This window comes from Eulemur rufifrons, chromosome 4, assembly GCF_041146395.1.
Source record: "Eulemur rufifrons isolate Redbay chromosome 4, OSU_ERuf_1, whole genome shotgun sequence".
Taxonomy (NCBI): domain Eukaryota; kingdom Metazoa; phylum Chordata; class Mammalia; order Primates; family Lemuridae; genus Eulemur; species Eulemur rufifrons.
This window is the reverse complement of record NC_090986.1, coordinates 4,963,988-4,989,808: the sequence shown is the minus strand read 5'-3', so window position 1 is coordinate 4,989,808 and position 25,821 is coordinate 4,963,988. Positions and strand designations below refer to the sequence as shown.

The 25,821-nt window shown below is 37.6% G+C and overlaps 2 protein-coding genes across 2 annotated transcripts; both read left to right on the top strand.

The window, feature by feature from the left end:
* Positions 1-5,881: 5,881 nt before the first annotated feature.
* LOC138382381 (olfactory receptor 2G2-like) lies at positions 5,882-14,514 on the top strand. The gene is given in 5 exon segments (XM_069466905.1): positions 5,882-6,023; positions 8,037-8,126; positions 9,329-9,418; positions 13,578-13,901; positions 13,904-14,514. Coding segments are annotated over 5 exon segments (1,257 nt in total).
* Positions 14,515-23,881: 9,367 nt separating this feature from the next.
* LOC138382925 (olfactory receptor 2G2-like) lies at positions 23,882-24,820 on the top strand. The gene has a single exon (XM_069467536.1). The coding sequence runs from the start codon at positions 23,882-23,884 to the stop codon at positions 24,818-24,820; it is 939 nt and encodes a 312-aa protein (XP_069323637.1).
* The last annotated feature ends 1,001 nt before the right edge of the window (positions 24,821-25,821 follow it).

Sequence of the window (25,821 nt, the reverse complement as noted above, 5' to 3'; positions counted from 1 at the left end):
CCATTTTACAGATGATGTGTAGGAAATCCTAAAGAATTGCCAAAAAACAAAATGAAACAAAACCCTTGGAACTAATAACTGGTTATAGCAAGGCTGCAGGATACAAGATTAATATAAAAAATCATTCATTACCTATATACCAGCAATGAACAATTGGAATTTGAAATGAAAGCAATGTCATTTACATAAGTACCAAAAATTAAATATTTTGTATAAATCAATAAAATATGTACAAGATCTGTATGAGAAAAACTACAAAACTCTGATAAAAGAAATAAAAGAAGAACTAAATAAGTATATATTACACATTGACGGATAAGAAGGCCTAACATTGTTAAAATGTCAGTTCTTACCAAGTTGATCTGTAGATGTAATACAATCCCAATCAAAATTCCAGAAGATTGTTTTTTGGATATTGACAAACTGATTCTAAATTTTATATGGAGAGGCAAAATATCCAGGATAGCCAACACAATATTGAAGACGAAGAGCAAAGTCAGAAGACTGACATTAGATATCAAGACTTACTATAAAACTACAGTGATTAAGACAGTGTGGTGTTGGCAAAAGGATAGACAAGTAAATCAATGGAACAGAATAGAGAGCCCAGCAATAGAACTACATAAATATAGTCAACTAGTCTTTAACAACAAAGCATAAGCAATTCAATGGAGGAAGGGATAATCTTCTCAATATATAATGCTGAAACAATTGGACATCCACATGCAAAAAAATTATGTAGACACACATATTACAACCTTCAAAAAAATTAACTCAAGATGGATCATAAATCTACCTGTAAAACACAAAAACTATAAACTCCTAGAAGATAACAAGAGGGAAAAACTAAATGATCTTGGATTCTCAGTAACATTTTAAATGCAACACAAAAGGTACTATTCATTATAGAAAAAAACAAGCTGGATATCATTAAAATTAAAAACTTCTAAAGACCCTGTATAGCTAAAGCATCCTTAAGCAAAAAGAACAAATTGGGAGGCATCAATTTATCAGACTTCAAGCTACACTACAAGACTATAGTAACCAAAACAGCATGGTACTGGTACAAGAACAGAGACATAGTCCAATAGAACAGGACAGAGAACCCAGATATAAAACCATCCTCATATAGCCATCTGATCTTTGATAAAGCAGACAAAAATATACACTAGGGAAAATAATCCCTATTCAATAAATGGTGCTGGGAAAACTGGACAGCCACATGTAGAAGACTGAAACAGGACCCACACCTTTCACCTCTCACAAAAATCAACTCATGATGCATAACAGACTTACACCTAAGGCATGAAACCATAAGAATTCTAGAAGAAAATGTTGGAAAAACTCTTATAGACATTGGTCTAGGCAAAGAACTTATGAAGAAAACCCCACAAGCAATCACAGCATCAACAAAAATAAATAAATGGGACCAGATCAAATTAAAAAGCTTCTGCATGGCCAAGGAAACTATCATGAGAGCAAACAGACAACCTACAGAATGGGAGAAAATAGTTGCATGCCATTCATCCAGTAAAAGGCTGAGAACTAGAATCTACATAGAACTCAGGAAAATCAGCAATAAAAAAATCAAACAACACCATGAAAAAGTGGGTAAAGAACATGAACAGAAACTTTTCAAAAGAAGATAGACTAATGTCCAACAAACATATGAAAAAATGCTCAATATCTCTAATCATCACGGAAATGCAAATCAAAACCACACGGAGATATCACTTAAGTACACTGAGAACAGCTTTTAGCAAAAAGTCCCAACATGACAAATGTTGGCATGGATGTGGAGAGAGATAGGAACACTCACACACTGCTGGTGGGACTTCAAACTAGTGCAAACTCTGTGGAAAGTAATATGAAGATACCTCAAAGAACTAAAGGTAGAACTACCAGTTGATCTAGGAATCCCAATATTGGGTATCTACTCAAAGAACTAAAGGTAGAACTACCAGTTGATCTAGGAATCCCAATATTGGGTATCTACTCAAAGGAAAAAAAGACATTCCATAAAAAAGACATCTGCACTCAAATATTTATAGCAGCACAATTCACAGTAGCAAAGATGTGGAAACAACCCAAGTGTCTATCAACACATGAGTGGATTAGCAAAATGTGATATATGTATACCATGGAGTACTACTCAGCCACAAAAAATGATGAACTATGTGTTGTATTATCCTGGATGGAGCTGGAGCCCATTCTTCTAAGAATTGTTGGGCGGTGCAAAGACAATTTATGTAACCAAAGTGTTTGTACTCCCATCATACTCTGAAATAAAAAATAAATTTAAAAAAACTTCTATCAATCCAAATGTCCATCAGCAAATAGATGAGTGGATAAACAAAATATAGTCTTATATATGCATGCAATGGAGTTTTCTTCAGCCTTAAAAAGGAAGGAAATTGTGATACATGCTACAATATAGATGAAGGTTGAAGACATCATGCTAAGTGAAATAAGCCATAAAAAGTGCAACAGTACAATATTACATGATTTTACTTATATGAGGTACCTAAAATAGGCAAGTTAACAGAGACAAGGAGTAGATTAGTGGGCTGGAGGAAGGGATGAATGTGGAATTATTACTTAATGGTTATGAAGTTTTAGTTTGGGAAGATAAAAAAATGTCCTGCAAGATTGATGGTGATGATGTTCACACAACAATGTGTGTATACTTAAAGTCACTAAACTGTATGCTAAAAATAGTTAAAATGATAAATTTTATGTTATATATATTCTACCACAATAAAAAAAAAATAAAAGATTTTAAAAATTAAAAATGTCTAGTCTGCAAAAGACACCGTGAAGAGAATGAGAAGAAAAGGCACAAACTGTGATAAAAAGATATGCAAAGGACATTTCTGGTAAATGACTGTTATCCAAAATGTACAAAAACTCAATGATACAAAAATGAGCAACCCAATTAAAAAATGGACAAAAGATCTAAACAGACACCTCACCAGAGAAGATATACAGATGGAAAGTAAGCATATGAGAAGATGCAGAATATCATACATCATTATAAAATTGCAAATTAAAACAAAAATGAGATACTAGTACATACCTACTAGAATGGCTAAAATCCCAAACACTGACAATACTAAATGTTGACAAGAATGTCTGCAACAGGAATGTTCATTCATTGATAGTAGGAAGGCAAAGCGATATAGCCACTTGAAAGACAGTTTGGCAGTTTCTTAAAAATCTAGACACACTCTTATCCAGAAGATCTAGCAATCATGCTCATTGTGGTACTTACTCAAATGTGTTGAAAAGATTTCCACACAAAAACCCTACATATGTATGTTTATAGCAATTTTTTTAAAAAGCAACTTTGTTCATACTTACCAAAATTTGAAATAAATCCAGATGTCCTATAATAGGTAAATATTAATAGGTAAATATACTGTGGTATATCAAGACAATGGAATATTATTCAGTGATAAAAAGAAATGAGCTATGAAGACACTAATACATGGAGGAAACTTAAATGCATATTACTAAGCAAAAGAAGCTGATCTGTAAATACGACATACTGTGTGATTCCACCTATATGACATTCTGGAAAAAAACTAATCTATGGAAGTGGTAAACAGATGAATGTTACTAGGCATTCAGGAAGAGGGAGGGATGTGTAGGTAGAGCACAGGGGATTTTACGGCAGCGGAACTATTCTGTAGGGTAGTGTAAAGGTGGATACATGTCATTATATGTTTGTCAAACCCAGAGAATATACAACACAAAGAGTAACCCTATTGTAAACTATGGAATTTGGTTGATAAAACACATCCTAAGGGACAATACCTTTCTTCTTCCAGAAATGACCCTTTTCCTGACATTATCAGAATTACTTTCCCACTTGTATTGACCACCTTTGCATGTACTTATACAATGTTATGTAGTTTTGTCTGTTTTGAATTTTATACAAATGGTGCCTTTATATTCCTTTGTGTCTTGCATTTTTGCTCAACATTATGTGTATAAAATTCATCCATGGTAGATGATTCTGTTTCTTTCATATTTATTTTTGTATAGTTCTCTGTTAAATGAGTATCCTGCTGTTTTATTCCTTCAACTCTTGATAGGCAACTGGCAATTTCCAGTTTTTGGTGCTTTTGAAAAATTCTGCTATGTATTTTTTTATATGTCCCGTGCACATATCCAGGGTTTCTCTAGGGATCTTAAAGACCGAATTGCTGAGCAATCGTGTAAACAGGTCTTTGTACTAGAAAAAACTAAAATGATTTCTAAATAGTCACTCTGCAGTCCAGACATCAGCGTATCAGAGCTTATGTTGCTGGGCATCCTTGCTGTCAATCTTCTTTTAAATTGTGGTAAGTCTCATATGTGGGTATGCAATGGTATCGTGTGCTAGTTTTAATTTATATTTCCCTTGAACATCTTTCTTTCATTTATTGACTTATATTATACTTATTCAATCATTTTGCCCATTTTTCTTATTGGATTATATATTTTTAGTGATTTCTAGAATTTATATATGCTAGACACAAGTTCATTGTTATTAATATGTGCTGCAAATGTCTTCTGTAAGCAATTAGCTTTTCTTTAACTTACTTTATAATGTGTTTCAGTGAGCAGAATTTCTTAATTATCTTGTTATTAATTTTATCAGTCTCTTCTTTAGTTGCTAGTACTCTTTGTATCTTGTTAAGAAGAAATAAATATAATAATAAATTCCAATATTCTTCTGTAATATCTTGATCATTTTTCCTTTCAATTTTATACCTATAAGCTAATGGGAAATTTCATGTATAATCAATTGTGCATGGTAAAAATGTATTGTAAAACCTAATTTAAATAGGTAAAAATGTATCTGACCTATTGATCTAGTATAGGACATCTGGGCTTCCTCTTGTTTTGAGTAATTATGCATAAAGTAATTATGAATAAAATACTATAAACATCTGTATGTAGGTTTTTTGTGTGGACATAATTTTCAACGTTGAGACAAGTGAAATTTCATTTTTTATTATGGTAAAATATATATAAACATAAAATTTACCATTTTAATCATTTTTAAGGATATAATTCGGCAGCATTAAGTATGATCACAATGTTGTGCAGCCATCACCTCTGTCCTTTTCCAGATTTTTTCATCATCCCAAAGAGAAATTCTCTAGCAGTTTTATTTTTATTTCATTATCTAATTTTTCCAGAGCTACTGATTAAAGAGTTTTTCCTTGGTGATGTGCAGTGCCAACGTGGATGTACACCGTGGATGTGTGCTTGCTTCTGGGCTCCTCTTTCCTTCCACTGGCCTGCTTCTCCCTCTGAGCCCTGGGATCACACACTCTTACCTGCTGTTTTGGGAGGTCTAGAATGGGAGTATGAGTTCTTCCAAATTTTTTCTCTTTTTATAAAGTTTCTTTTTTGTCTTTTTCAATCTCATTTAGTCTTCATATCAATTTTAGAATTAGCTTGCCTTGGGTCACCAAAGCTTGTTTATATTTTTATTGTGTTATTATATTGAATTTGTAACTCATTTCCAAAAATTTGCTCTTTCCCCACCTCTTCTTCTTTGGTTAATATCCTAAGATGTCTTAACTGTCACATTAGAAGGTGGATTAAATTTGTGCTTTCCACATGTCATGTTTATCTCCATTTCTCTGTATTGCTCTACTTATCTTTTCTTTTTAAAAATCAATGATGTTAATTGAATATTCATGCTCCCTATGTTAAGATACAGAATATCACCAAAAACTTCATAGCTTCCTAGGTGTAATAGCATCTCTCTTTCTTTCCCCAAAAGTGAAATATAAATTTTCCATTAAAATATGCAAAAACTACAATAATATTTCCACTTTATGTCAAACTCTTAGCAAGATTCCTTCCTGTAGGATGACTTTGAATGGCGTGCCACGGTGTAGGACTCCGTGACATCCTGGCTGTCCTGAGGAAGGCCACATTGACTTCCCAGCAGTCTTTCGTGCCTCTGTGTGCTTCAGCCTGGAAAAGCTGCCTGCAGACACCTAATATGCTGCTTCCTTCTGGTATTCTTGTCCATTCTCTTCCTTTTTCTTGGAAAGTTTCTTTACTTCATTTTCTCATACTTCTGGCTGATTTTTACTTCTCTTTCAAAACTCTGATCAACATTCCTCCTTCAGACAGCTCTTGTGCTTTCAAAGTCTAAATCAAGTTCTTATTTTTTCCCTTGCATAGTAACATAACATGGCCCTTCATTGGCTTTATGCAATAACTGTATTTGTCTTCTACTAACGTGTGATCCACCAGAGAACAAATTCACTGCTACATTTTTGTTTTCTGGCACAGTGGCTAGAAAAAGGTAAGTATTCAGGAAAGGACTATGAAAAAAACCTGTCTAATAAAGGCTAGGTAAGTTTTACTCTGGGTATGTTTTACTCATTTAATATGGAGTTTAATTCCATATGTGCTTATTACTAAGAGGAATTAAAAAGATTAGTAAGATTTTATCTTCAATAGCGTAAAGTATATCATATTATTAAGTTTTATATAAGTTTACATGAAAGTATTTTTTTTTACATGAAAGTATTTTTTTTTACATGAAAGTATTTTAAATGTGAAGAAATTTTGGTGGAAATAGTGTATCAATGGGTATTCATGAATAGGAAGACTCAATGTTATAGTAATGACAAATCATCCCCAAATAATTTTGAAATTCAGTGTACTTCTAATCAAAATCTTTTGAAAAATGTCTCTGAAAGATGCTTCTTAAATTTATATGGCTACTAATTTGTGAAGATGAATAAATCACTTCTGAAGAAAATAAAAAGAAATAATGATCTCACTTAAAAATATTTATTGTGTACTGCTATGTGTTGCTTGCTAAGTGCTAGTGATAACACTTGTCAAGCTACCCAGGAAGTTCAGAATCTAAGGTCATAGCTGGAAATCTTAAAATAGGTATGTAATTTTAAAAATTATTTTTAGATGCTAGAAAGTAAAATAAAGGGCATGACAAAGGAGAGCTTTGTTCAGTTGGCAGTCTGAACAATATTTCTGAGGAATAAAACATGAAGACAGGACAGATTGTGAGAAGACTATTTCCATGTGAGGGAACAGCAGGTAAACATGCCCCAGTGTGGGAGAGAAACTGAAATGTGAGAAATGTAAAACAAAACACAATACCCGGCTGGGGCAAATCATGTTGGGTCCTGTCATCAGCGTTAAGAATTTTGGAATTTGCTAAACTCCAACAAGGAACCATTAAAGGGATTCAAATAAAAGCACCATAGGGAAGGATGACAGCGGCTGGCTGAGTGGCTGCGTGTGTGAAAGACTGTGCACACGTGTTCGATGAAGTCTGGAGAGTACTTCCAGAATTGCTACTGAAATTTTCTAAGTGAAAAAAGAGTGCTTCATGTGGTGAAAATTATGACTTTAGGGATTACAATGCATCGTTCTCTTTAGCCATTTTATGGTTAATAAAGTATTTGCTGGTGGGGCATGATATCCCAGAGGACCGACCACGAGCTCACTCTAGAACATACAACCATCCACACTTCAGAGAAATCGGCAACTTCATAACAAAATGTGACTATTCTACGGACATTGAGAGAGGAAGAGCATCTTTACCTACCACAAAGGTTGTGCCTTGCTAAATATGGGTTTTCTAAATACAGTATTTTTTATTGCTAATGTTTCCTCAAAATTTAGAGAATATTGTATAATCTGGAAGGACAATTCCTAAATATATTTTCTATAATTCTTTTAGTTGAACTAACACACTGACCAAAGGTAAATGGCCATGTTTTAGAGTTGGATAAAGTGAGGGTTTTGATTCAATTTACCTAGTTTTGATTGTAACTTTCCTACTCTAGAGACATCTTTCTAAGGCATTTGCAGGAGTTTCATTTATGAGCCATGAATATGATTATAATACATAATATTATATGTTTATAACATAAGCATATTGTTTATATTTGTGACTTAATCATTTAAGAATTTTAAAAGTAAAAAAATGATATTTGGGTTTTTAAAGAGCATATCCAAAAGGTCTTTTAATTTTTATTTCCTTTTTCCAGAGGTGGAAGCAGAAACACATAGAGATGAAATTGTGAGTTCATGGATCTACAATGAGTTGGTTATTAATGTCACCACTGAGAAAAGAAAAGGTAACTGGGAAATACATTTCCAAAGAAGAAACCTCAGTGGGTTTGTGAGAAATTGGCTACTGAGAGGCTTCAAACAGTACCAGTGCCTTGGTGAATTGATGAAAATTCCACCTCAGTTTTGTGGACTTAAAACACAATATTTTAAATTGTATTAATATCACCTTAATAGCGATATACATGGCATTCGGGTCAGATCATTTTTGTAACCTGGCCCCTTAATAGTTCAATTTTCTTCTTTATCATTTTATTCCACTTCAATAAAAAGGGAGAATTAGCCAACAAAAGAAAAAACATAGTTTCTGAGATCAGAACAAATGTCTCTTGCGGAAATGACGCGGGTCTCCCATCATAGCAAGGGGCGGCCATGGGCTTCACACAGGGTGGCTCAGAGTTACAATCACATGTAAAGTTTTTATATATATTTATATACTTTTGTGGGTGATTTTTGTTAAATTTTCCAGTACCCTTTTCTCCTATAAGTAATACTTAAGTGGCTTACAATGGCTAACCAGATAACCCCACTGCACGTTGGTGAGGTTAAACACACTTAGAGCTAGTGCTTAGGGTTCATCTTGCTGAACAGCAGAAGCGTATTGTGGACCGCTTCCCACGCCCCGTACTGTCCTCTGGTGTGCATTTCTGAACCAGGAAACACCACCTTTCCACTCCGCTCTCGGCGTTGGCTTCACCCACGCAAGCTTTTCTCAGTGGGTGTGACTGAGCGAATATCCCCAGACTCAGAAGCTGCAAAGCTATAGCATATCTGCTAATTTTTTCATGATTATATTCTTACTCCTCATTCCTCCTCACTGTCAGTCTCTAATATTTGTCAGAACCTCACCTGCTATTGGTCCTGTCTATATTTTATTTAACCTCCTTTACTCTTCTTACCCTGAAGCAGGGCATTCGCGTGTGTTTATCTGAAATAGGAACGGTACAGTACCAAGGTGGCACTGTTTCCTACCTACAGTCCTGCAGTGTGAACGCCAGTGTTCAAACATTAAATGTCTGAAGGCTCTCCAAAGGACAAGTATGGTCTGGGAAGCTCAAAGCTATTACTCAAAACAGGGCGATTTTCACCTAAGCAAATAGTTTATGGGCAATCAGAGCACTGCAAATGACACACTAAAGAGCCAGATGACTTAGAAGGGCGAGCAGTGGTTGCCCAGCAGGTGCATGTATGTCTCTGTCTTCTGTTTCAGCAGGAACCCGTGGCACCAGCAGCGTGGGAGCAGATTTGGAATGCAAGCACCTAGGTTCGAATTCCGGCTCTGACACTAAAGTTTCCTTGGGTATGTTACTTTTTCACTCTCAGCCTCAGTTTCCTCATCAGTGATGATAAGAATGGGGACATCACTAGTCTCATTGTGGAGAGAATAGAACAGGTTCATATAAGTCATGTCCCAGAACAGAGCTGGGCACCTGGTGAGCCCTCTGAAAGTGTCTCCTCTTATGTCATCATGGTTTCCAGGAGGTTCCGGCTCTATTGTTGACCCAGCGTTCCGATACTCATATATTTACAGCACGTATGGTTTGAATTCCTCACAACCACATGTCTTAGGTGCACAGAGAAGCTTATGTTAATATCCTCACTTTATCTGCGGAGATACTTAGTTCCAAGGACATGAAATCACTCCCCAAGGTGAGTGAGGGAGTCAGCGATCACCCTGAGGGCAGATTCCATATCACTGTCCATCTCTTGAATCCCTGGACAGCTGCACGTGGATTGCAGTCCTGGTTTGCTCGTAGGGTAAATGTAGCATAAGCGAGCCAGAATGTCTTTCTGTGTTCCACAACAGGGAGGAGCAGGCAGAAGCTCTCATCAGCAAGGCATCCGGACTAGGCTGTGCATTCTGCTGTGGAGGGAGATGCTCTCCCACAATCCACAAGGCGCGAGGCACCACTGGACGCTTTTACTAAGCACCTGGTTTACTGCCACGCGTTCCTCTCAGTCTTCAGAGGAACATGCTGCTGATCACTCCCCTGCAGGAACAGAACAGGCTGCCCTGTCACTTCCAGGGCACTTTTCAAAAGGCTGTTGATTATACCCAGTTGGCAGCCCGCCCTTGGAAGAACTCAGCTGGGCTTCTTGCAAGGGGGGCGCACCCCAGGATATTGGAGGTAGGGGGTGCACAGCAACATCGATCTACATGGCTGTTGAAACTGGAAATCTCAGCTTTATTTGTACCATCTCTTAAAGGACTTTAAGAATTTTAAAAACTGTTTATCTGACATTAAGGATTTCTGTTTGTTTTTAACAGCCATGTAAATTATGCCTGAATCTCTCCTAAATACATATTTCAAAATGTGGGGTTAAAAAGATGGGAAAACTTGTCTTCAATGTATTTATAGTTGAATGGAGCAGTATGTGAAAATTAAATATAATAGCTGTATATCTACGTGTATCTACATACACACATTCTATAGACATATATAGGATATAGACAATGAAATAAATAAGCTCTTCATTTTTATTTTTATTCATATACAATCAACCCTCAGTATCCACAAGTTTTGCATCTGACGATTCAACCAACAGCAGGTCAGAATATTTGGAAAAAATCAATAATACAACGATAAAAAATAATACAGATAAAAAATACAGCATGACAACTATTTACATAGAGTTTTAATTGTATAAGATATATAAGTAATCTAGAGATGACAAAGTATAGGGAGGACATGCATAGATCCTATGCAAATGCTGTGCCACTTTATATCAGGGACTTGAGCACCTACAGATCGCAGCACCCATGAGTAGTCCTGGAACCAATTTCCTACAGACACCAAACAATAATTGTATACACACACACATACATGTTGTTTGTCTTTATTTGTTTAGGTTTATACATGTGTCTTTAAACACTTCACTACATGCATTACAGTATGGTCACCATGTCCATTCATGGTGCATAAAATAATACTGTGCATAAGGTAGTTTGCAAGTAGCAATCAGAGAAGCATCTTTTACAGGTGTCCTTAATCTCTGTGTTCATAGCGTGGGGCACACATCCATTCTGTCAAATAGCGCCATTTTCAATGCGACCTGCAAAAAGCTCTCTTAGAAACATCTTCTATACGTATTCTTTAAACACTTCACTATGTACATTACAGTGTGGCTACCACACCCCTTCAGTGAAATGACACTGTTCAATGAACACAGTGTTTAACAGACTTTTTTGGCACAATATGCTAGATATTAATGTCATCAAGATAAATAAGATATTACATTCACTATCCTTTAATGCTAAAAATGTATAAATATAAAAATACATATAAAGTGTTGTAGAAATAAATTGGAAAAGGTGACTTTTCTCTGAAGATTCACTTTTTATTTGAATTCAGTGTTAAATGATGTGTAAAAATGTCTAGGCAGTTGCAGTATGTAAATACCATGGAAAGCACAGCATGTGACACGACTTGGTAAAAGAAAGCCGTACTGTAAGTTTGGAGAATTGAAAGTGGTTCTGTGTGCTCGGGGCTTACTGTGCTCAGAAGAAGGCAACCAGAGCTTGCTTAGGCATGATTATCGAGGTTCTTGTAGACCATATGAAGGACTTTCTACTTACCTTTTAATACTGCCATGCGTGTACCTAACATGCATTCGTCCCCACCATGGGGCAGGTACTCTGATCCTTACACTAACTCTGCAACTTGAGAGCTCATTATGTTGATGCTACAGACAAGCAAACCAGAGCTCAGTGGTATCCAGTGATTGTGTTCAATGTACACAACTAAACATGAAGGATCAGGACTTAGGCCGAAGATTTTTCTGTCATCAAAGTCCTACAATTGCATGTGTGCCTAAGGACAATAAATATGGCTTCAGTGGTGTCCTCATGGCAGGACACTAGTTATAGTTCCATTTGAATGATAGAGAAATTTTGACAGCTGGAGCTGAGACAATAAATTTGGTGGTATGAAGAAAGATACATAGTTAACAAATATTTAAAATCTGAGCAGGACTATTTTTAAATAAACAACTTCAGAGTACATATTAATACTTAGTATCTTGAAGTGTTAGCCCTTTCAGCTCCCTTTGCTTTGGCAATGATTAGCTTGTCACATTGTTCTTAAGACATCCAGGGTTTTGGCGTTGGGGTGAGGACAGTGCTCATGTCCCCATTTGGCGTCCCTAATCATGTTACTATGTAATTGTCATAATCATACACATTATACGCATGCTTTATATGCTTCTGCGTCTTAACTGTGTAGGATGTCACATCAGTAGCTAGTGTTAATGTTTTACCAGAGGAGGGGGGAGTACAGTGGGGCAAAGTCTTTATTCCAAGAAGACATCAAAGCAATTGTTCTCAATTTTGTTCTTGGAGTTTCTAGGCATGATCAGTCTGGTCCTTCCCAGCATCGACTGGCTTGGCATTGAGTGGACAGACGGTTTTCAGCTACTCAGTCTCATTATCGTCTCATGTGTAAAGCTTCATTCATTTTGATTTCCTCCTATTCTTTGGCCCAAAATCCCCTTGGTAGTCAAATCTTAATGATTTTCACTTAACCCTTTGCAGTTTATATTACATCCATTCTCTTCCAAATCCAGAACATGGTGATTATCCACTGTTGCATTAGCTGCCTACATAGTTTCTGGATTAGGGTGTTTTCTGTTTCAAATTCTCTTACTCTGTGCAGACATAGTTATCCTAAAGAGGAAAATTCAAACCAAACTGTAACCCTTCTACAAGGCCTATGCTATCCAAATGTCTACTGATATTTATGATCCTTGAAAAATTGATTCAAATTTACCTCATAATTACCATGTTCTATTATATGGCAAAGTCAATATGTACAATGTACAATGATCACTCTTCAAATACAGTGCTTTGCTTTTTTGTTTCCGATGACATCCTATAATGTCATCGGAATTTCTATACTCAAGCAATTCATTATGCCTGGATTGCTTTCTTTCCCATCTCTGTAAAAGCAAAGCGTAACCACATCCTTGAACTCATTCTGAACCTTCCCCTCTTAGAGTGCTCACCCTCCCCTGCATTCTCATAGTACACAGATGACATAATGAACATTCTGACATGGTTCTTCTTGGGTCTGCCTAATTTATTTATCCATTTGGTAGATTCTAAGAAGGCATTATATTCATAGTGTTTGGAGTTCCCACGGTTCCTATAAAAGTCCATTACCTTTACTTAAAAAAAATTAATGTTGATGAAAATTGGGGAAAACCGCAGTCCTAGTAGATTCTAACTTTTGTCTTATCTTCAAGGTAGATGGAAAACCCATGGCCAACAGACTGGGTACCATTCTGCGTGGGATAATCAGAGATATAACCACACCTTGGTATTCTCTACTTTGGTCTTTTCTCTTCACCTATTTACAAAGTCTGATCTCCTCAAACCTAGTTCTTAATTGTCAAGGATTTGACATAAAATCTCTGGGGTGTCTGCACAATGTGCTTTATCTCTAAAGAGTGAATAATCAAAGTGAGAGTAATGTGGTGGACCAACAACAGTGCCCTCCCAGGATTCATTCTGGTAGGTTTTTCAGACCGGCCTCAGTTAGGACTGGTTCTCTTTGGGATGATCTTGTTTCTTTACCTCATGACCCTTCTTGGCAACACTACTATTATCCCAGTATCCCGCTTTGACTCTAAACTCCACACTCCCATGTACTTTTTCCTCTCTCATCTCTCCTTCCTGGACCTCTGCGTCACCAGTAGTATCATTGCTCAGCTTCTAGTCAACCTGGGTGGTTCAGATAAGTCCATCACCTATGGTGGCTGTGTGGTTCAGCTCTACATCTCCCTTGCTCGGGGATGCACGAGTGTGTCCTCCTGGCTGTAATGGCCTATGATTGCTATGTGGCCGTCTGTCGTCCTCTACATTACACCGTCTTAATACATCCCCATCTCTGCATGGCCCTGGCGTCTACAGCATGGCTCAGTGGCGTGACCACCACCCTGGTACAGTCCACTCTCACCCTGCAGCTGCCCTTCTGTGGGCATCGCCAAGTGGATCGTTTCTTCTGTGAGGTCCCTGTGCTCATCCAGTTGGCTTGCATGGACACCACGTTCAACCAGGCAGAGCTCTTTGTGGCTAGTGTCCTATTCCTGGTGCTGCCTCTGTCACTCATCCTGATTTCTTATGGGTACATTGCCCAAGCCATTCTGAGGATCGAGTCAGTCTTTGGACGACATAAAGCATTTGGGACCTGCTCCTCCCACCTGGTGGTCGTCATCGTCTTCTATGGAACCATCATCTTCATGTACCTGCAGCCAGCCAAGAGTAGATCCAAGGACCAGGGGAAGTTTGTTTCTCTCTTCTATACTGTGGTGACCCCCATGTTTAACCCTCTTATTTATACCCTGAGAAACAAGGAAGTGAAGGCAGCATTGAAAAAAATCCTGGGGAAAACTTCATGATTGAGTGAGACTTGATTATCAAGATCATTAGGAGAGACTTTTGAAGACTGCTTTGTGTATTGGAGGATGGCTCAATAAATGAATTGGTCATATTTATGACACTATAAGTGGGTTTCAGTAGAAAAGTTTAAATTACAGCTTGAATTGCACAGTCAGACAGACTGAGAAACCTGAGTTTCCATAACCTCACATCATCTTTAAACAGGGCTGCATAATATGAACCAACCCAAATTAAAATTAGATCACTCTTCTAGGCATTTTACTGTTATAAAGTTTGATCTATGCTAAATGAGTTTTATTGTAATTTCTCCTTTGCAGAGATTGAAGTATTTTGGCCAGTTGCTCAGGATAGAAAGAGAAAACCCTGAATCTCAGTGGCCGGGCTCCTTCAGTTAGCCACGATCCTGGACGCGGCAGGCTGTGCCGGGTCTCCTGCGTGAGTCTCGTTCTGCACTGACCTCACCTCCACTGCTGCACCTCCCTTCCTGGATTAGAAGTTTCTGGATTTCTTGTATTTCTCTCTTCAATGAGTTTAAGAGAATGTCCACTAAGTTATGACTTAATCATAGTTTAAAATAAAAGCTTTTCACAGGTGACTCCCAGATTTACATTTCAGCATAGACCTTTTCTACCCGTGTCCTCATATTCAACTACATATTTGATTTCTCTGCTTGGGTATATTAAAAGCATCTTCAAAATTAACAAGCTCCCCGTTTGGGTTCTTGCTCACTATTCTCAATATTAGACAATGGGACATATACCATCCCGCCTTCCCTCCCACTGCTGTATGTAGCCTGCGCACAATCCTGTGAATTTTACCTTTTCATTACCTCTATACTCACTTCTTTGCATTTTAACCTTCTAACACCTGTTACGTGGGCGGCCTCCGTGCTGGGTGAGGGGCACTTATCAGGTGACTCACTCACTCTTCCATCACACCCTCTATCCTTTCACACAGTACTGTGTTCTTGCAATATTTAATGCATCATGGAACTTACTTCTGTCTTATCTCTTTAAGAAATGGATTCATTTATTCAACAATTATTGGAAGTATTGAAGGCATAGATGTGAACAAAACAGTACTTACGCCTTTAAAGAGTTTATAGACTAATGGTCCAGCTGGATTTTTGGTAGATTCTCCCTATGTGATGGTATTTATTATCAAACAACACAAGTCAATGTTATGGAAAAGACCCTCATTTTCACCAAATGATTTATAAAATCAAATCTATATCAGCCAAGCTACAAGATTAATGCCTACATGTTTTTATTTTATTTGGATTTTTGGTATTAAATTCATATGGTTGCAAAGCAACATTATATAAGTAGTGACACCTCACCTTAAAGAAGGAGGAGTTTATATTATTTTGTAAATTATAAACATGTTAATATTTATATAAGGAAAGAAAAGAATCCACGGGTGAGTTTTAAAGGGGCTGACATCTTGTAATGGAAATCAAATAGTCTTCAAGTGTTATACTCCACTTCAGGTGGCAGAAAGGATGTTTCCTTCAACGTTATGAGAGTGGGAGGCTGTACACACACAGTATAGTAGGATATGGTGGGAGATGGGATGTTCTCCCTTGTGCTGAGGAGGGCACGGGCATCTCTGAACTTCAAGTAAAATGGGGCTTATGGATCCAGGCAAACTATAAGGAAAATAGACTTATTAGACAGGACATAGAACAGGGCATAGAATTTGGAAATTGCTGATAAGCATAATCAAATAATTAGGTAATCAAAGGAAAATAGGAACTCTCCTATTTTGATAACAGCAAAGCCACAATTTTTACTTCTACCTGACAATTGAAGTATTATAAGAGTAGAAGAGAGAAAGAATAAGAATAGAAGTATAAATCTGCCTGCACAAAAATGTAAAAGTGGGCATGCGACTGTAGTGAAAACAGCACAGTGCGATGGCCTGACATCAGCCACTCGGAACTTAGTCGTGGCCAACTGGACATGCTGGCCAGTTCTCAAGGCATTCACACATGAGGCTTTTTCTCTTTAACTGCTGAATGATAGTATTTTTCTACAGCCCTATGCAAGCATTACAATGGAGTAATCAGGATGAATTTAATTGATAAAAACTTGGGAAACTGCCAAGTTTGCTGTTATCTTACCACATGAATCCTTAGGTGCTAGAAATTATTACTGTATTTTTCCATGACCAGATCCCAGGATGTCACATTTTAAAGAGTCACACATTTTCCATAGGGGAAAGATGGTAATCCGCCAACCCTTCTGGGGACATGATCATGCCATATTACCAAACACTTTTTTTTTCCTTCCCAGCATAAACTACCTTCTTATCGAGGAGGTAATCACTGGAGTTTCTCACCCTCAGGTTCTTTTTCTTAGGGATGGGAGTTCTGGGAATAGCTTACTGTCACTGACACATTCCAAGCAAGTCCCAGCTCTGAGTTTAGAAGTCATTTCGTTCTTTCCATTATTTGAAATGGACATTTTCATGTTGTGCCACAGACTGCGTGGACTGGGAACCATATCTTTTTGTGCTGTTGCAGAGATTCAGTCCCCAGAGAAGTGGCTTCTAGTCACTGTGATACTTCTTGCTCATAACTGAGGATGAAACTTCACCTGTGCCCTGAACTCCCACAAGATGGTTTTGGCATCTTCTCATATTCTTCCAGGTAGGGGAGAAAGATTAGGGATTGTCATTCTATGCATACCGACCTCCAGTGTATGCAGTAGCCAGTGACAGGACTCTACAGCACTGACTACTTCACTGTCCCGGGACTTCACGTTTGTTTCCTAGTTTGTGCTTTCGTGAACAGCTCCTGTGGCTCTGGGACTTTGCCTTGGGAAAGCCTATGTATTTCCTCTTCACAGGCAGCTGGAGATACTGTGGACAAGGAAGTAACTCCCGAGTCCAGAAAGCGTATTCCTGGCCAGAAATAGGTATGTAGACAGGAATGACCAGGACCAGTCATGACGGTCAGGTTGTATGTTTTATTGCATGTAAACTATGACAGTAAAGCCACTGAGCAGAACTGTGTAGTCTGTGTATTTCCAATTAGTCCTTTCACATCTCAATTTCAGAATCTTTTTTCTCATAAAATTGTTATGATTTTGATTCATTCCTTCCCTCCCTCCTTCTCTCCTTCCTTCCTTCCTTCCTTCCCTCCCTTGCCTCTTTTTCTTTCTTTTCTTTTCTTTCTTCTCCCTGTCTTCTCTTTCTCTCTTACTTTCTTTCTTTCTTTTTTTTATGCCCAATATCACATCTGCTCAAATCCAGCAAAGAGTGGGTTTAAATTAATCAGCTCTGAGCTTTCTATATTCTTCAGAACAAAAAAAAATCTTCCAATTCAAAGCTTTCTCAATAAGGTGTATGTTTGTGAAACTTCTCTCCAGGGTCTGGAAACAACCTTGTGGAGTTAAAAAAGAATTAAGTCAGGATATATATTATGTGTTTAGGCAAATGATTTTATTTATGACTATAAATAAATTCTCAGAAATTCAGCTCCAAAAGGAGACTGAGATACGGCACACATCTCTACTTACCACACACCTGCTGCCGCTTTATTAAATTGAAGCTTCAGCCTCCCAACCCACTCTGTGCTTTCATTACTCCTAAAAACACTTAAAATGCTTGTCACCCAACTTTTGCATCAACATCCTTCTCCCTCTCATGCTACATCCCATAATCTCCCCATCCTGTTGAAAGCACATTTGGGATCAACGTAAGTATCATTTTCATGCAACTTTGTTTTATTTCTAAAGAAAAAACACGTTGGCTAACAATATTTACTGCCTTCTGCCTAGAACTCTATTCTGTGTGGATGAAAAGGTTGTGTTTAAAATTTTTTTTTTAAAAAAAATAAGCTTTCATATTTGTGTTTTGTTTTGGATTTTGGAAATTCAAAGGATGAATGAATGATTCATAGCAATTTTGTATACTTAAAAAGTGTTTTATGAAGAATAATAATTTATGGCTTCAGAACTATGACAGTACTTTAGACTTCACCAGTAATCGCATAGTGATGTAATGGACACTGGGGTGAAATAAAAAATCAGGGTTAAAAACCAAAGGATGATATGGGAGTTAACATCATTCATTGATTCTTATGGCATTTCCGATGGTGAACAACTCAGAGAAACGAACGGGGGAAGTGACACTAGAGCCCGAGTCTCATAAATGGGCACAGTCTGGGCAGGTTGATGGGGGAGAGATGAGCACTGGTGGGTGCAGAGGTAAGGGACACATCCAGCACAAGCAAGGAGACGGGGGTCATCCATGCTTATGTGACTATTAGGCAGAATACTGTGTGACACGAAAAGATTCAGAAGTTTGCAATATTTTAAGATAGATGGTTGGGCTGGAGGTAGACTCAACACAAGGTTTATTATGAGCATCTGATCTTCTAAGGGTGACAGAATAATCAGTGGTGATGTGAGGACACAGAAAATGGTATATCCATGGGATAGGGTTTTAGCGGACCCTCTTCTGTGGAGCACCCCAGAGCGATGATGGATTGGCTCTAGGCAGAGTCCAAATGTACTCATGCTGGAGGTCTTTTCAGCTGCCCAATCCCAAAGTCTGTCTGGCACGGTTGTTTAAGGCCCATGCCATGCCGTACCTGGGGCTGAAAGAAGAACAGTTCGCACAAAAAGAAGAAACACAGATACACGGGGACAGTCAGCATTTGGGGAGGGCTGGAAGGGAAATCGTTTGGGCCTTGGAAGAGATTCCTTAGGTATTGGTGGAAGGGGCAATTATTAGCATGATTCATTTCGTCTCAGTTAGACAACCTGATTCTTTCCAAGCTGTATTTGTATATTTAGGGAAATTGATCTTTGACTACAAACGTTTTCCCACTTGAATTAAAAAGAAGCCTGAATATCAAAACATAAGAATATTCAAAGTTTTAACAGTCACGTTAAACAAGATAAAATAAGGAAATAATTAAGTTAAATAAGTTTTAAAAACTACCAGAAGATAAAACTTAGTAAAAGTAAGAACATATAAAAACTTAACAAAAGTACGCAAAACCTAGGCCCACTGTGATGTTTCTTAGCTACCAGCATTTTTTTAATATAGACAGTCACCAGTCTTGCTCTTTTCACAAATATACTCTTTATATATATATATATATATATCTTCATTTCATTAAATTTTTTCTGCTTTTATTTAAAAAGTAATAATATTTTACAGGATAGATATTTTAATTTTGTAACCAAACTATAAGTCATTTACAATATACATATTAATTTGCTATCTTGTATGGCAATCTCTATATGAAGTCAATTCTATTAAAATGTTTCTGAAACATTGCCAAAATTTGACATACGTATTTATGAATTTTCTATTATTATGTTAATGTGCTATTAGTTCTCTTTTATTTGAAAGCTTTATTTAGGGACTTTTCATCATTATTTATGATTGCTTTTGTTAATTTTTTAAGATGTGGTTTTTGCTTTTGCTAAGTTTTATTTTCTGTTAGTTTTTAAGAGGTTATTTAACTTAATTATTTCCTTATTTTATCTTGTTTCATAAGACTGTTAAAACTGTGAATATTCTTATGTTTTGACATTCAGGTTTCTTTTTAATGATGCATTCTAATAATCTCTATTGAAATTTTGGCATCACCTGTTATCAAACTTTTTGTTATTGATTCCAGTTTTATCGCCATGAGCTATAGAATATAAAGAACAAAATTTCTATTTTATTCATGAAGGCTTAATACCTTGCTAATGACCTAAACTTTTTATAGAAATGAGATATAGAATATGCATTTTAAGAATTGCTCCAAGAAACAGTATAAATATTTGAGGAGATAAAAGTAATTGTCCATACTCTCAATAGATTTACTCTAACCTGGAATTAGCAAAACAAGTGGTTTGAAACAAGGATAGAATTAAAAGGTGGGGTTGGCTTATGTTGTGTTATTTGGTGCATAAAAATTTATCAGTAATATATCTTTAATGTATATGTAGTTAAAAAGCAACTGTAAGAATTACTGTTTTAGCGTAGATATAGTTTTCATAGAGTTGAAAAGTGAGCTACTGATGTCAAGAAAATTACTGTGAGGATTTTAGCATATATCATATTTTTGCTGCTTGAATTTTTTTATATGTCCTTTCTTAGGAACTACCTTTTTCTTATTTGTTTCTATTGCATTTACTCAAGCATATCTTAATTATGCTGTATCTTTCACTTCCTACATATAATTTATTAGCATTATATATTTCTGTATTTTTTAAACATAGCTTAGCCTACCCCACCTTTTAATTCCATCCTTGTTTCAAACGACTTGTTTTGCTAATTCCAGATTATAGTAAGTCTATGGAGAGTATGGACGATTACTTTTATCTTCTCAAATATTTATACCATTTCTTGGAGCAATTCTTCTTAAAATGAATATTCTACACCTCACTTCTATTGATTAGGGCCTTTCTTCTTTTGTGTTGTATGTGTGTGTGTGTGTGTGTGTGTGTGTGTTTTCTTGTTTTTATAGAATAATTTCTTTAGTGTTTAAAACCTAGGCCCATTGTGACGTTTCTTAGATAGCTGTCATTTTTGAATATAGGCAGTCACCAGTTGTGCCCTTTTCCCAAATATACTGGGATGACTTGCCTTGGCCTTTTCTTCTTCTTTTGTATTTTCACCTGGGTGCTCTTTTACTTGGATGTTTAGAACTTCTCCTGGAGGATTAAATATTAATACTTTTTAGTTTATTTTCAGTCCTCCAGTCACTTGGTGGGAAAGTGCTAGTGGACATCTGGAAAGTTCACTCATACATAGTTCTTTCAATCACTTTTCCTCCAAATAAATGAAATTTCTACTTGGATCATACCCAGCTCTACGTGGCAGGCAGCTCTATCATTCACTTGCGAATCTAGCTAATGTTCCCAGCAACGAGCAATTTTCCATATGGGACAACAATTCCGGTGGGATATTTTATTTTCCAAAACCTGCTACATTCTACACCTTGTTTCTCCAAGGTTAGTGGTGTGTAGGATCGTGCTTAGAGAAAAGTATTTTGTGTTCTGTGTCCATGTGAGTTTGTTAAGTTTTCATATATCAAGCATACAATATATGAAATATGTGATATAGGCTTATAGCATTTCATAATTTTAGGGCTGTTCATACTGATTTCTGTTCATATTGATTTTTTTCCTATTTCTCTTATTTTTGTTAAAGTTATTAGGTTAAAAAGAGAAGTTATGGAAATGCCTCATTCATTCTAGCAATATTTACATCGTAAAAATTGTTTCTTAGAATTTACTTCAAACTTTTCATGCTTAGCGATGTATGATGTTCCTAATGAGTAATGAGGATGTTTTCCTTGCTCAGAGAAATTGCTGTTGTTAAATGGGCCCAAGTTCAGCGTTATCTACAAGTGGAACGAGTTACTTTCTGTGAGCTCGCAACGCACTCTTGGAAGGTACCTGGACTCTGTTGTTCTCTCTGAGTTCATTCATGGGTGTTTACCGTGAAGATGTGAAAGGTTCAGAATGAAAGGGAAGGTGATCTGAGGCAGTAATTCCTACTACAGAAATAAAAAAGCTAGTAACTTACGAGCTCATGATGCAAAGTCAGGGGGACATTTTGCAGAGCACTGATGTGCAGTGACAAAGAGAGGACTAAGAGTTAATTCTGCATAATATTTACTTGAAGAAAATCAATTTGAAAAGGAAACATTTGCTTTAGTGAGACATTTGCTTTAGATAGACATTTGGTTAGCTATAGGCAAAATATATGAAGCTTCCTGCTGAGAAAGAGTGGGAGAAACAGGACGAGGTATTAACGAGGATATTGTAGGCTGTTTCTATTTTGTAATTACAAGCTTGTGGTGTTCATCAAAATCAAGATGAGAACATGTGTGACTATGATGACTAGTTGCCACATTACAAGTGCCTCCTATTCACATTAATTTTATTAATAAAGCTACATTCAAATAGGTGGTTGAATCCCACATGTTTGAGGCAATTCCAATTTGGAGGAAGATTGATAAGGTTTCTTCTGCCAGATTTTTAGGCCTATTTCTTCATTTGATAATGATGTCAATTATCTACTAGTTGACTAATGCTGTGTAAGTTTTTCTTGGGCAAACAAGAGGTATGAAATGATGGGCATAACATGAATGAACGACTTTGGAGGGTTACTCTACTCTGAACACTTTAAGGGCTGGGGCTCAAACTCACGCCGCATATGGCCCCTGGCTTCGTGAATCCCACAAACTACTGCTAATAGAGGAGTTAGTCAGGTGCAAACAAAACAAAACAAAAAACATCAAAACACAAGCCTAATCTCTTAGCAAGGTTTCCATATAATTTGGAACAAAGGTTATAGGATGTACAATAGTAAAGGACTATTTTTTTCCAAGAGAGGACACCTTGGTAACTGTGGGGATAATGGAAGAACTGACCTTTCCATAATGAAGAATTAATTAGCATCTTCCTGAGTAGTATCATGTCATAAATCAGATATAATGTCCATTTGGAAATGAAATAAGATATAATTTTTATTTGGAAATGAAACACCCCTTTCATTATAATGCTTCCAGTAACAGGAAGCACATTTTGCATCTACCTTTGAGCTGATGCTTAAAGTGCAAATGATTCTAGGAAGAAAATATCTAAAATCATAAAGATAACTGTTTTTTATTAAAAAGTAGTTTGGGGGCCAGGAGCATCTTAGGTCCCTGGAAAAGGAAGCAAGCAAAAAATAAAAGCAAGCAAACAAATAAGAACTGAAGGAAGGAAGAGGAAAGATAGAGTGTAGAATGAACAGAGGCATGAATTCAGAAGAAACAGATTCAAGTGTTGCTTTTACGACTCACTAAGGACGTACCTTTGGCCAGGTCACGCAGGCTCTCAGGAGTTGGTTTTTAATTAATGCCAATTATATCTAGTATATTTCAACCATCTAACCTAATAACTAATTTCCACACTTTGGGGATGATGAAAAATGCTTTTTCTCCCTTAATTGAAAATTGCTGAAATAAAACCTCAGGTTTCGGTCTTTAGTTAGAATTATCTGAATTTCCCCTTTTCTATAACTAGAAAGACATTACTATTATGTAAAGGAGTAAATTTGGTTCAGTGGAAAGGATGGTCTAACTTATTTCCTACAAAAGATGATGGTATGTCTCGATCCGTCTGTTCTTCTCTGCTTTGGAGAGCATCAGAGGACAGCTGAGACATTAAGAGGATGTGTCTTGCGTTTACTTAGAGTGCGTTCATTAGGAAGATAAATAGGTCTAAGTCACCAGCTGTAAAGACATGGCTTGTAAGCACTTGACATGCAATACTTTGGGAGGTGGTAACGCTGTCACTCATTTGACCTCACGTGTTGTGTTATCTTTCTCAGCTATGCCTCAGCCTTCGGGAACATACTTTGCATATGAGGATGGTGAGGAGTACCAATGACAGCAACCTAACAGGTTTCATCCTGTTAGGCTTTTCTGATCATCCTCAGTTACAGAAGGTTCTATTTGTGGTCATATTGATCCTGTATTTACTAACTCTTTTGGGGAACACCACCATCATTCTGGTGTCTCGTCTGGAACCCAAGCTTCACACGCCAATGTATTTCTTTCTTTCCCATCTCTCCTTCCTGGACCTGTGCTTCACCAGCAGTGTTATTCTCCAGCTCCTGGTAAACCTGCGGGATCCCATGAAAACCATCACCTATGGTGGCTGTGTGGTTCAGCTCTACGTCTCCCTTGCTCTGGGATCCACCGAGTGTGTCCTCCTGGCTGTGATGGCCTATGATCGCTATGTGGCCGTCTGCCGTCCTCTACATTATGCCTTTGTCGTGCATCCTCGGCTCTGTCACACCCTGGCCTCTACGGCATGGCTCAGTGGCGTGACCACCACCCTGGTACAGTCCACTCTCACCCTGCAGCTGCCCTTCTGTGGGCATCGCCAAGTGGATCATTTCTTCTGTGAGGTCCCTGTGCTCATCCAGTTGGCTTCCGTGGACACCACGTTCAACCAGGCGGAGCTCTTTGTGGCTAGTGTCCTATTCCTGGTGCTGCCTCTGTCACTCATCCTGATTTCTTATGGGTACCTTGCCCAAGCCATTCTGAGGATCGAGTCAGTCTTTGGACGACATAAAGCATTTGGGACCTGCTCCTCCCACCTGGTGGTCGTCATCGTCTTCTATGGAACCATCATCTTCATGTACCTGCAGCCAGCCAAGAGTAGATCCAAGGACCAGGGGAAGTTTGTTTCTCTCTTCTATACTGTGGTGACTCCCATGCTTAACCCTCTTATTTATACCCTGAGAAACAAGGAAGTGAAGGCAGCACTGAAAAAAATCCTGGGGAAAACTTCATGATTGAGTGAGACTTGATTATCAAGATCATTAGGAGAGACTTTTGAAGACTGCTTTGTGTATTGGAGGATGGCTCAATAAATGAATTGGTCATATTTATGACACTATAAGTGGGTTTCAGTAGAAAAGTTTAAATTACAGCTTGAATTGCACAGTCAGACAGACTGAGAAACCTGAGTTTCCATAACCTCACATCATCTTTAAACAGGGCTGCATAATATGAACCAACCCAAATTAAAGTTAGACCACTCTTCTAGGCATTTTACTGTTATAAAGTTTGATCTATGCTAAATGGGTTTTATTATAATTTCTCCTTTGCAGAGATTGAAGTATTTTGGCCAGTTGCTCAGGATAGAAAGAGAAAACCTTGAATGTCAATGGCCGGGCTCCTTCAGTTAGCCACGATCCTGGACGCGGCAGGCTGTGCCGGGTCTCCTGCGTGAGTCCCATTATGCACTGACCTCACCTCCACTGCTGCACCTCCCTTCCTGGATTAGAAGTTTCTGGATTTCTTGTATTTCTCTCTTCAGTGGGTTTTCGAGAATGTCCACTAAGTTATGACTTAATCATAGTTTAAAATAAAAGCTTTACACAGGTGACTCCCAGATTTACATTTCAGCATAGACCTTTTCTACCCGTGTCCTCATATTCAACTACGTATTTGACTTCTCTGCTTGGGTATATTAAAAGCATCCTCAAAATTAACAAGCTCCCCGTTTGGGTTCTTGCTCACTATTCTCAATATTAGACAATGGGGCCGGGCGCGGTGGCTCACGCCTGTAATCCTAGCACTCTGGGAGGCCGAGGCGGGTGGATTGCTCAAGGTCAGGAGTTCGAGACCAGCCTGAGCGAGACCCCGTCTCTACTAAAAATAGAAAGACATTATATGGACAACTAAAAATCTATATAGAAAAAATTAGCCGGGCATAGTGGCGCATGCCTGTAGTCCCAGCTACTTGGGAGGCTGAGGCAGTAGGATCGCTTAAGCCCAGGAGTCTGAGGTT

Excerpts from the sequence above, each read along its gene's own strand:
- LOC138382925 (XM_069467536.1), top strand. The coding sequence starts at position 23,882 with ATGAGGATGGTGAGGAGTACCAATGACAGCAACCTAACAGGTTTCATC.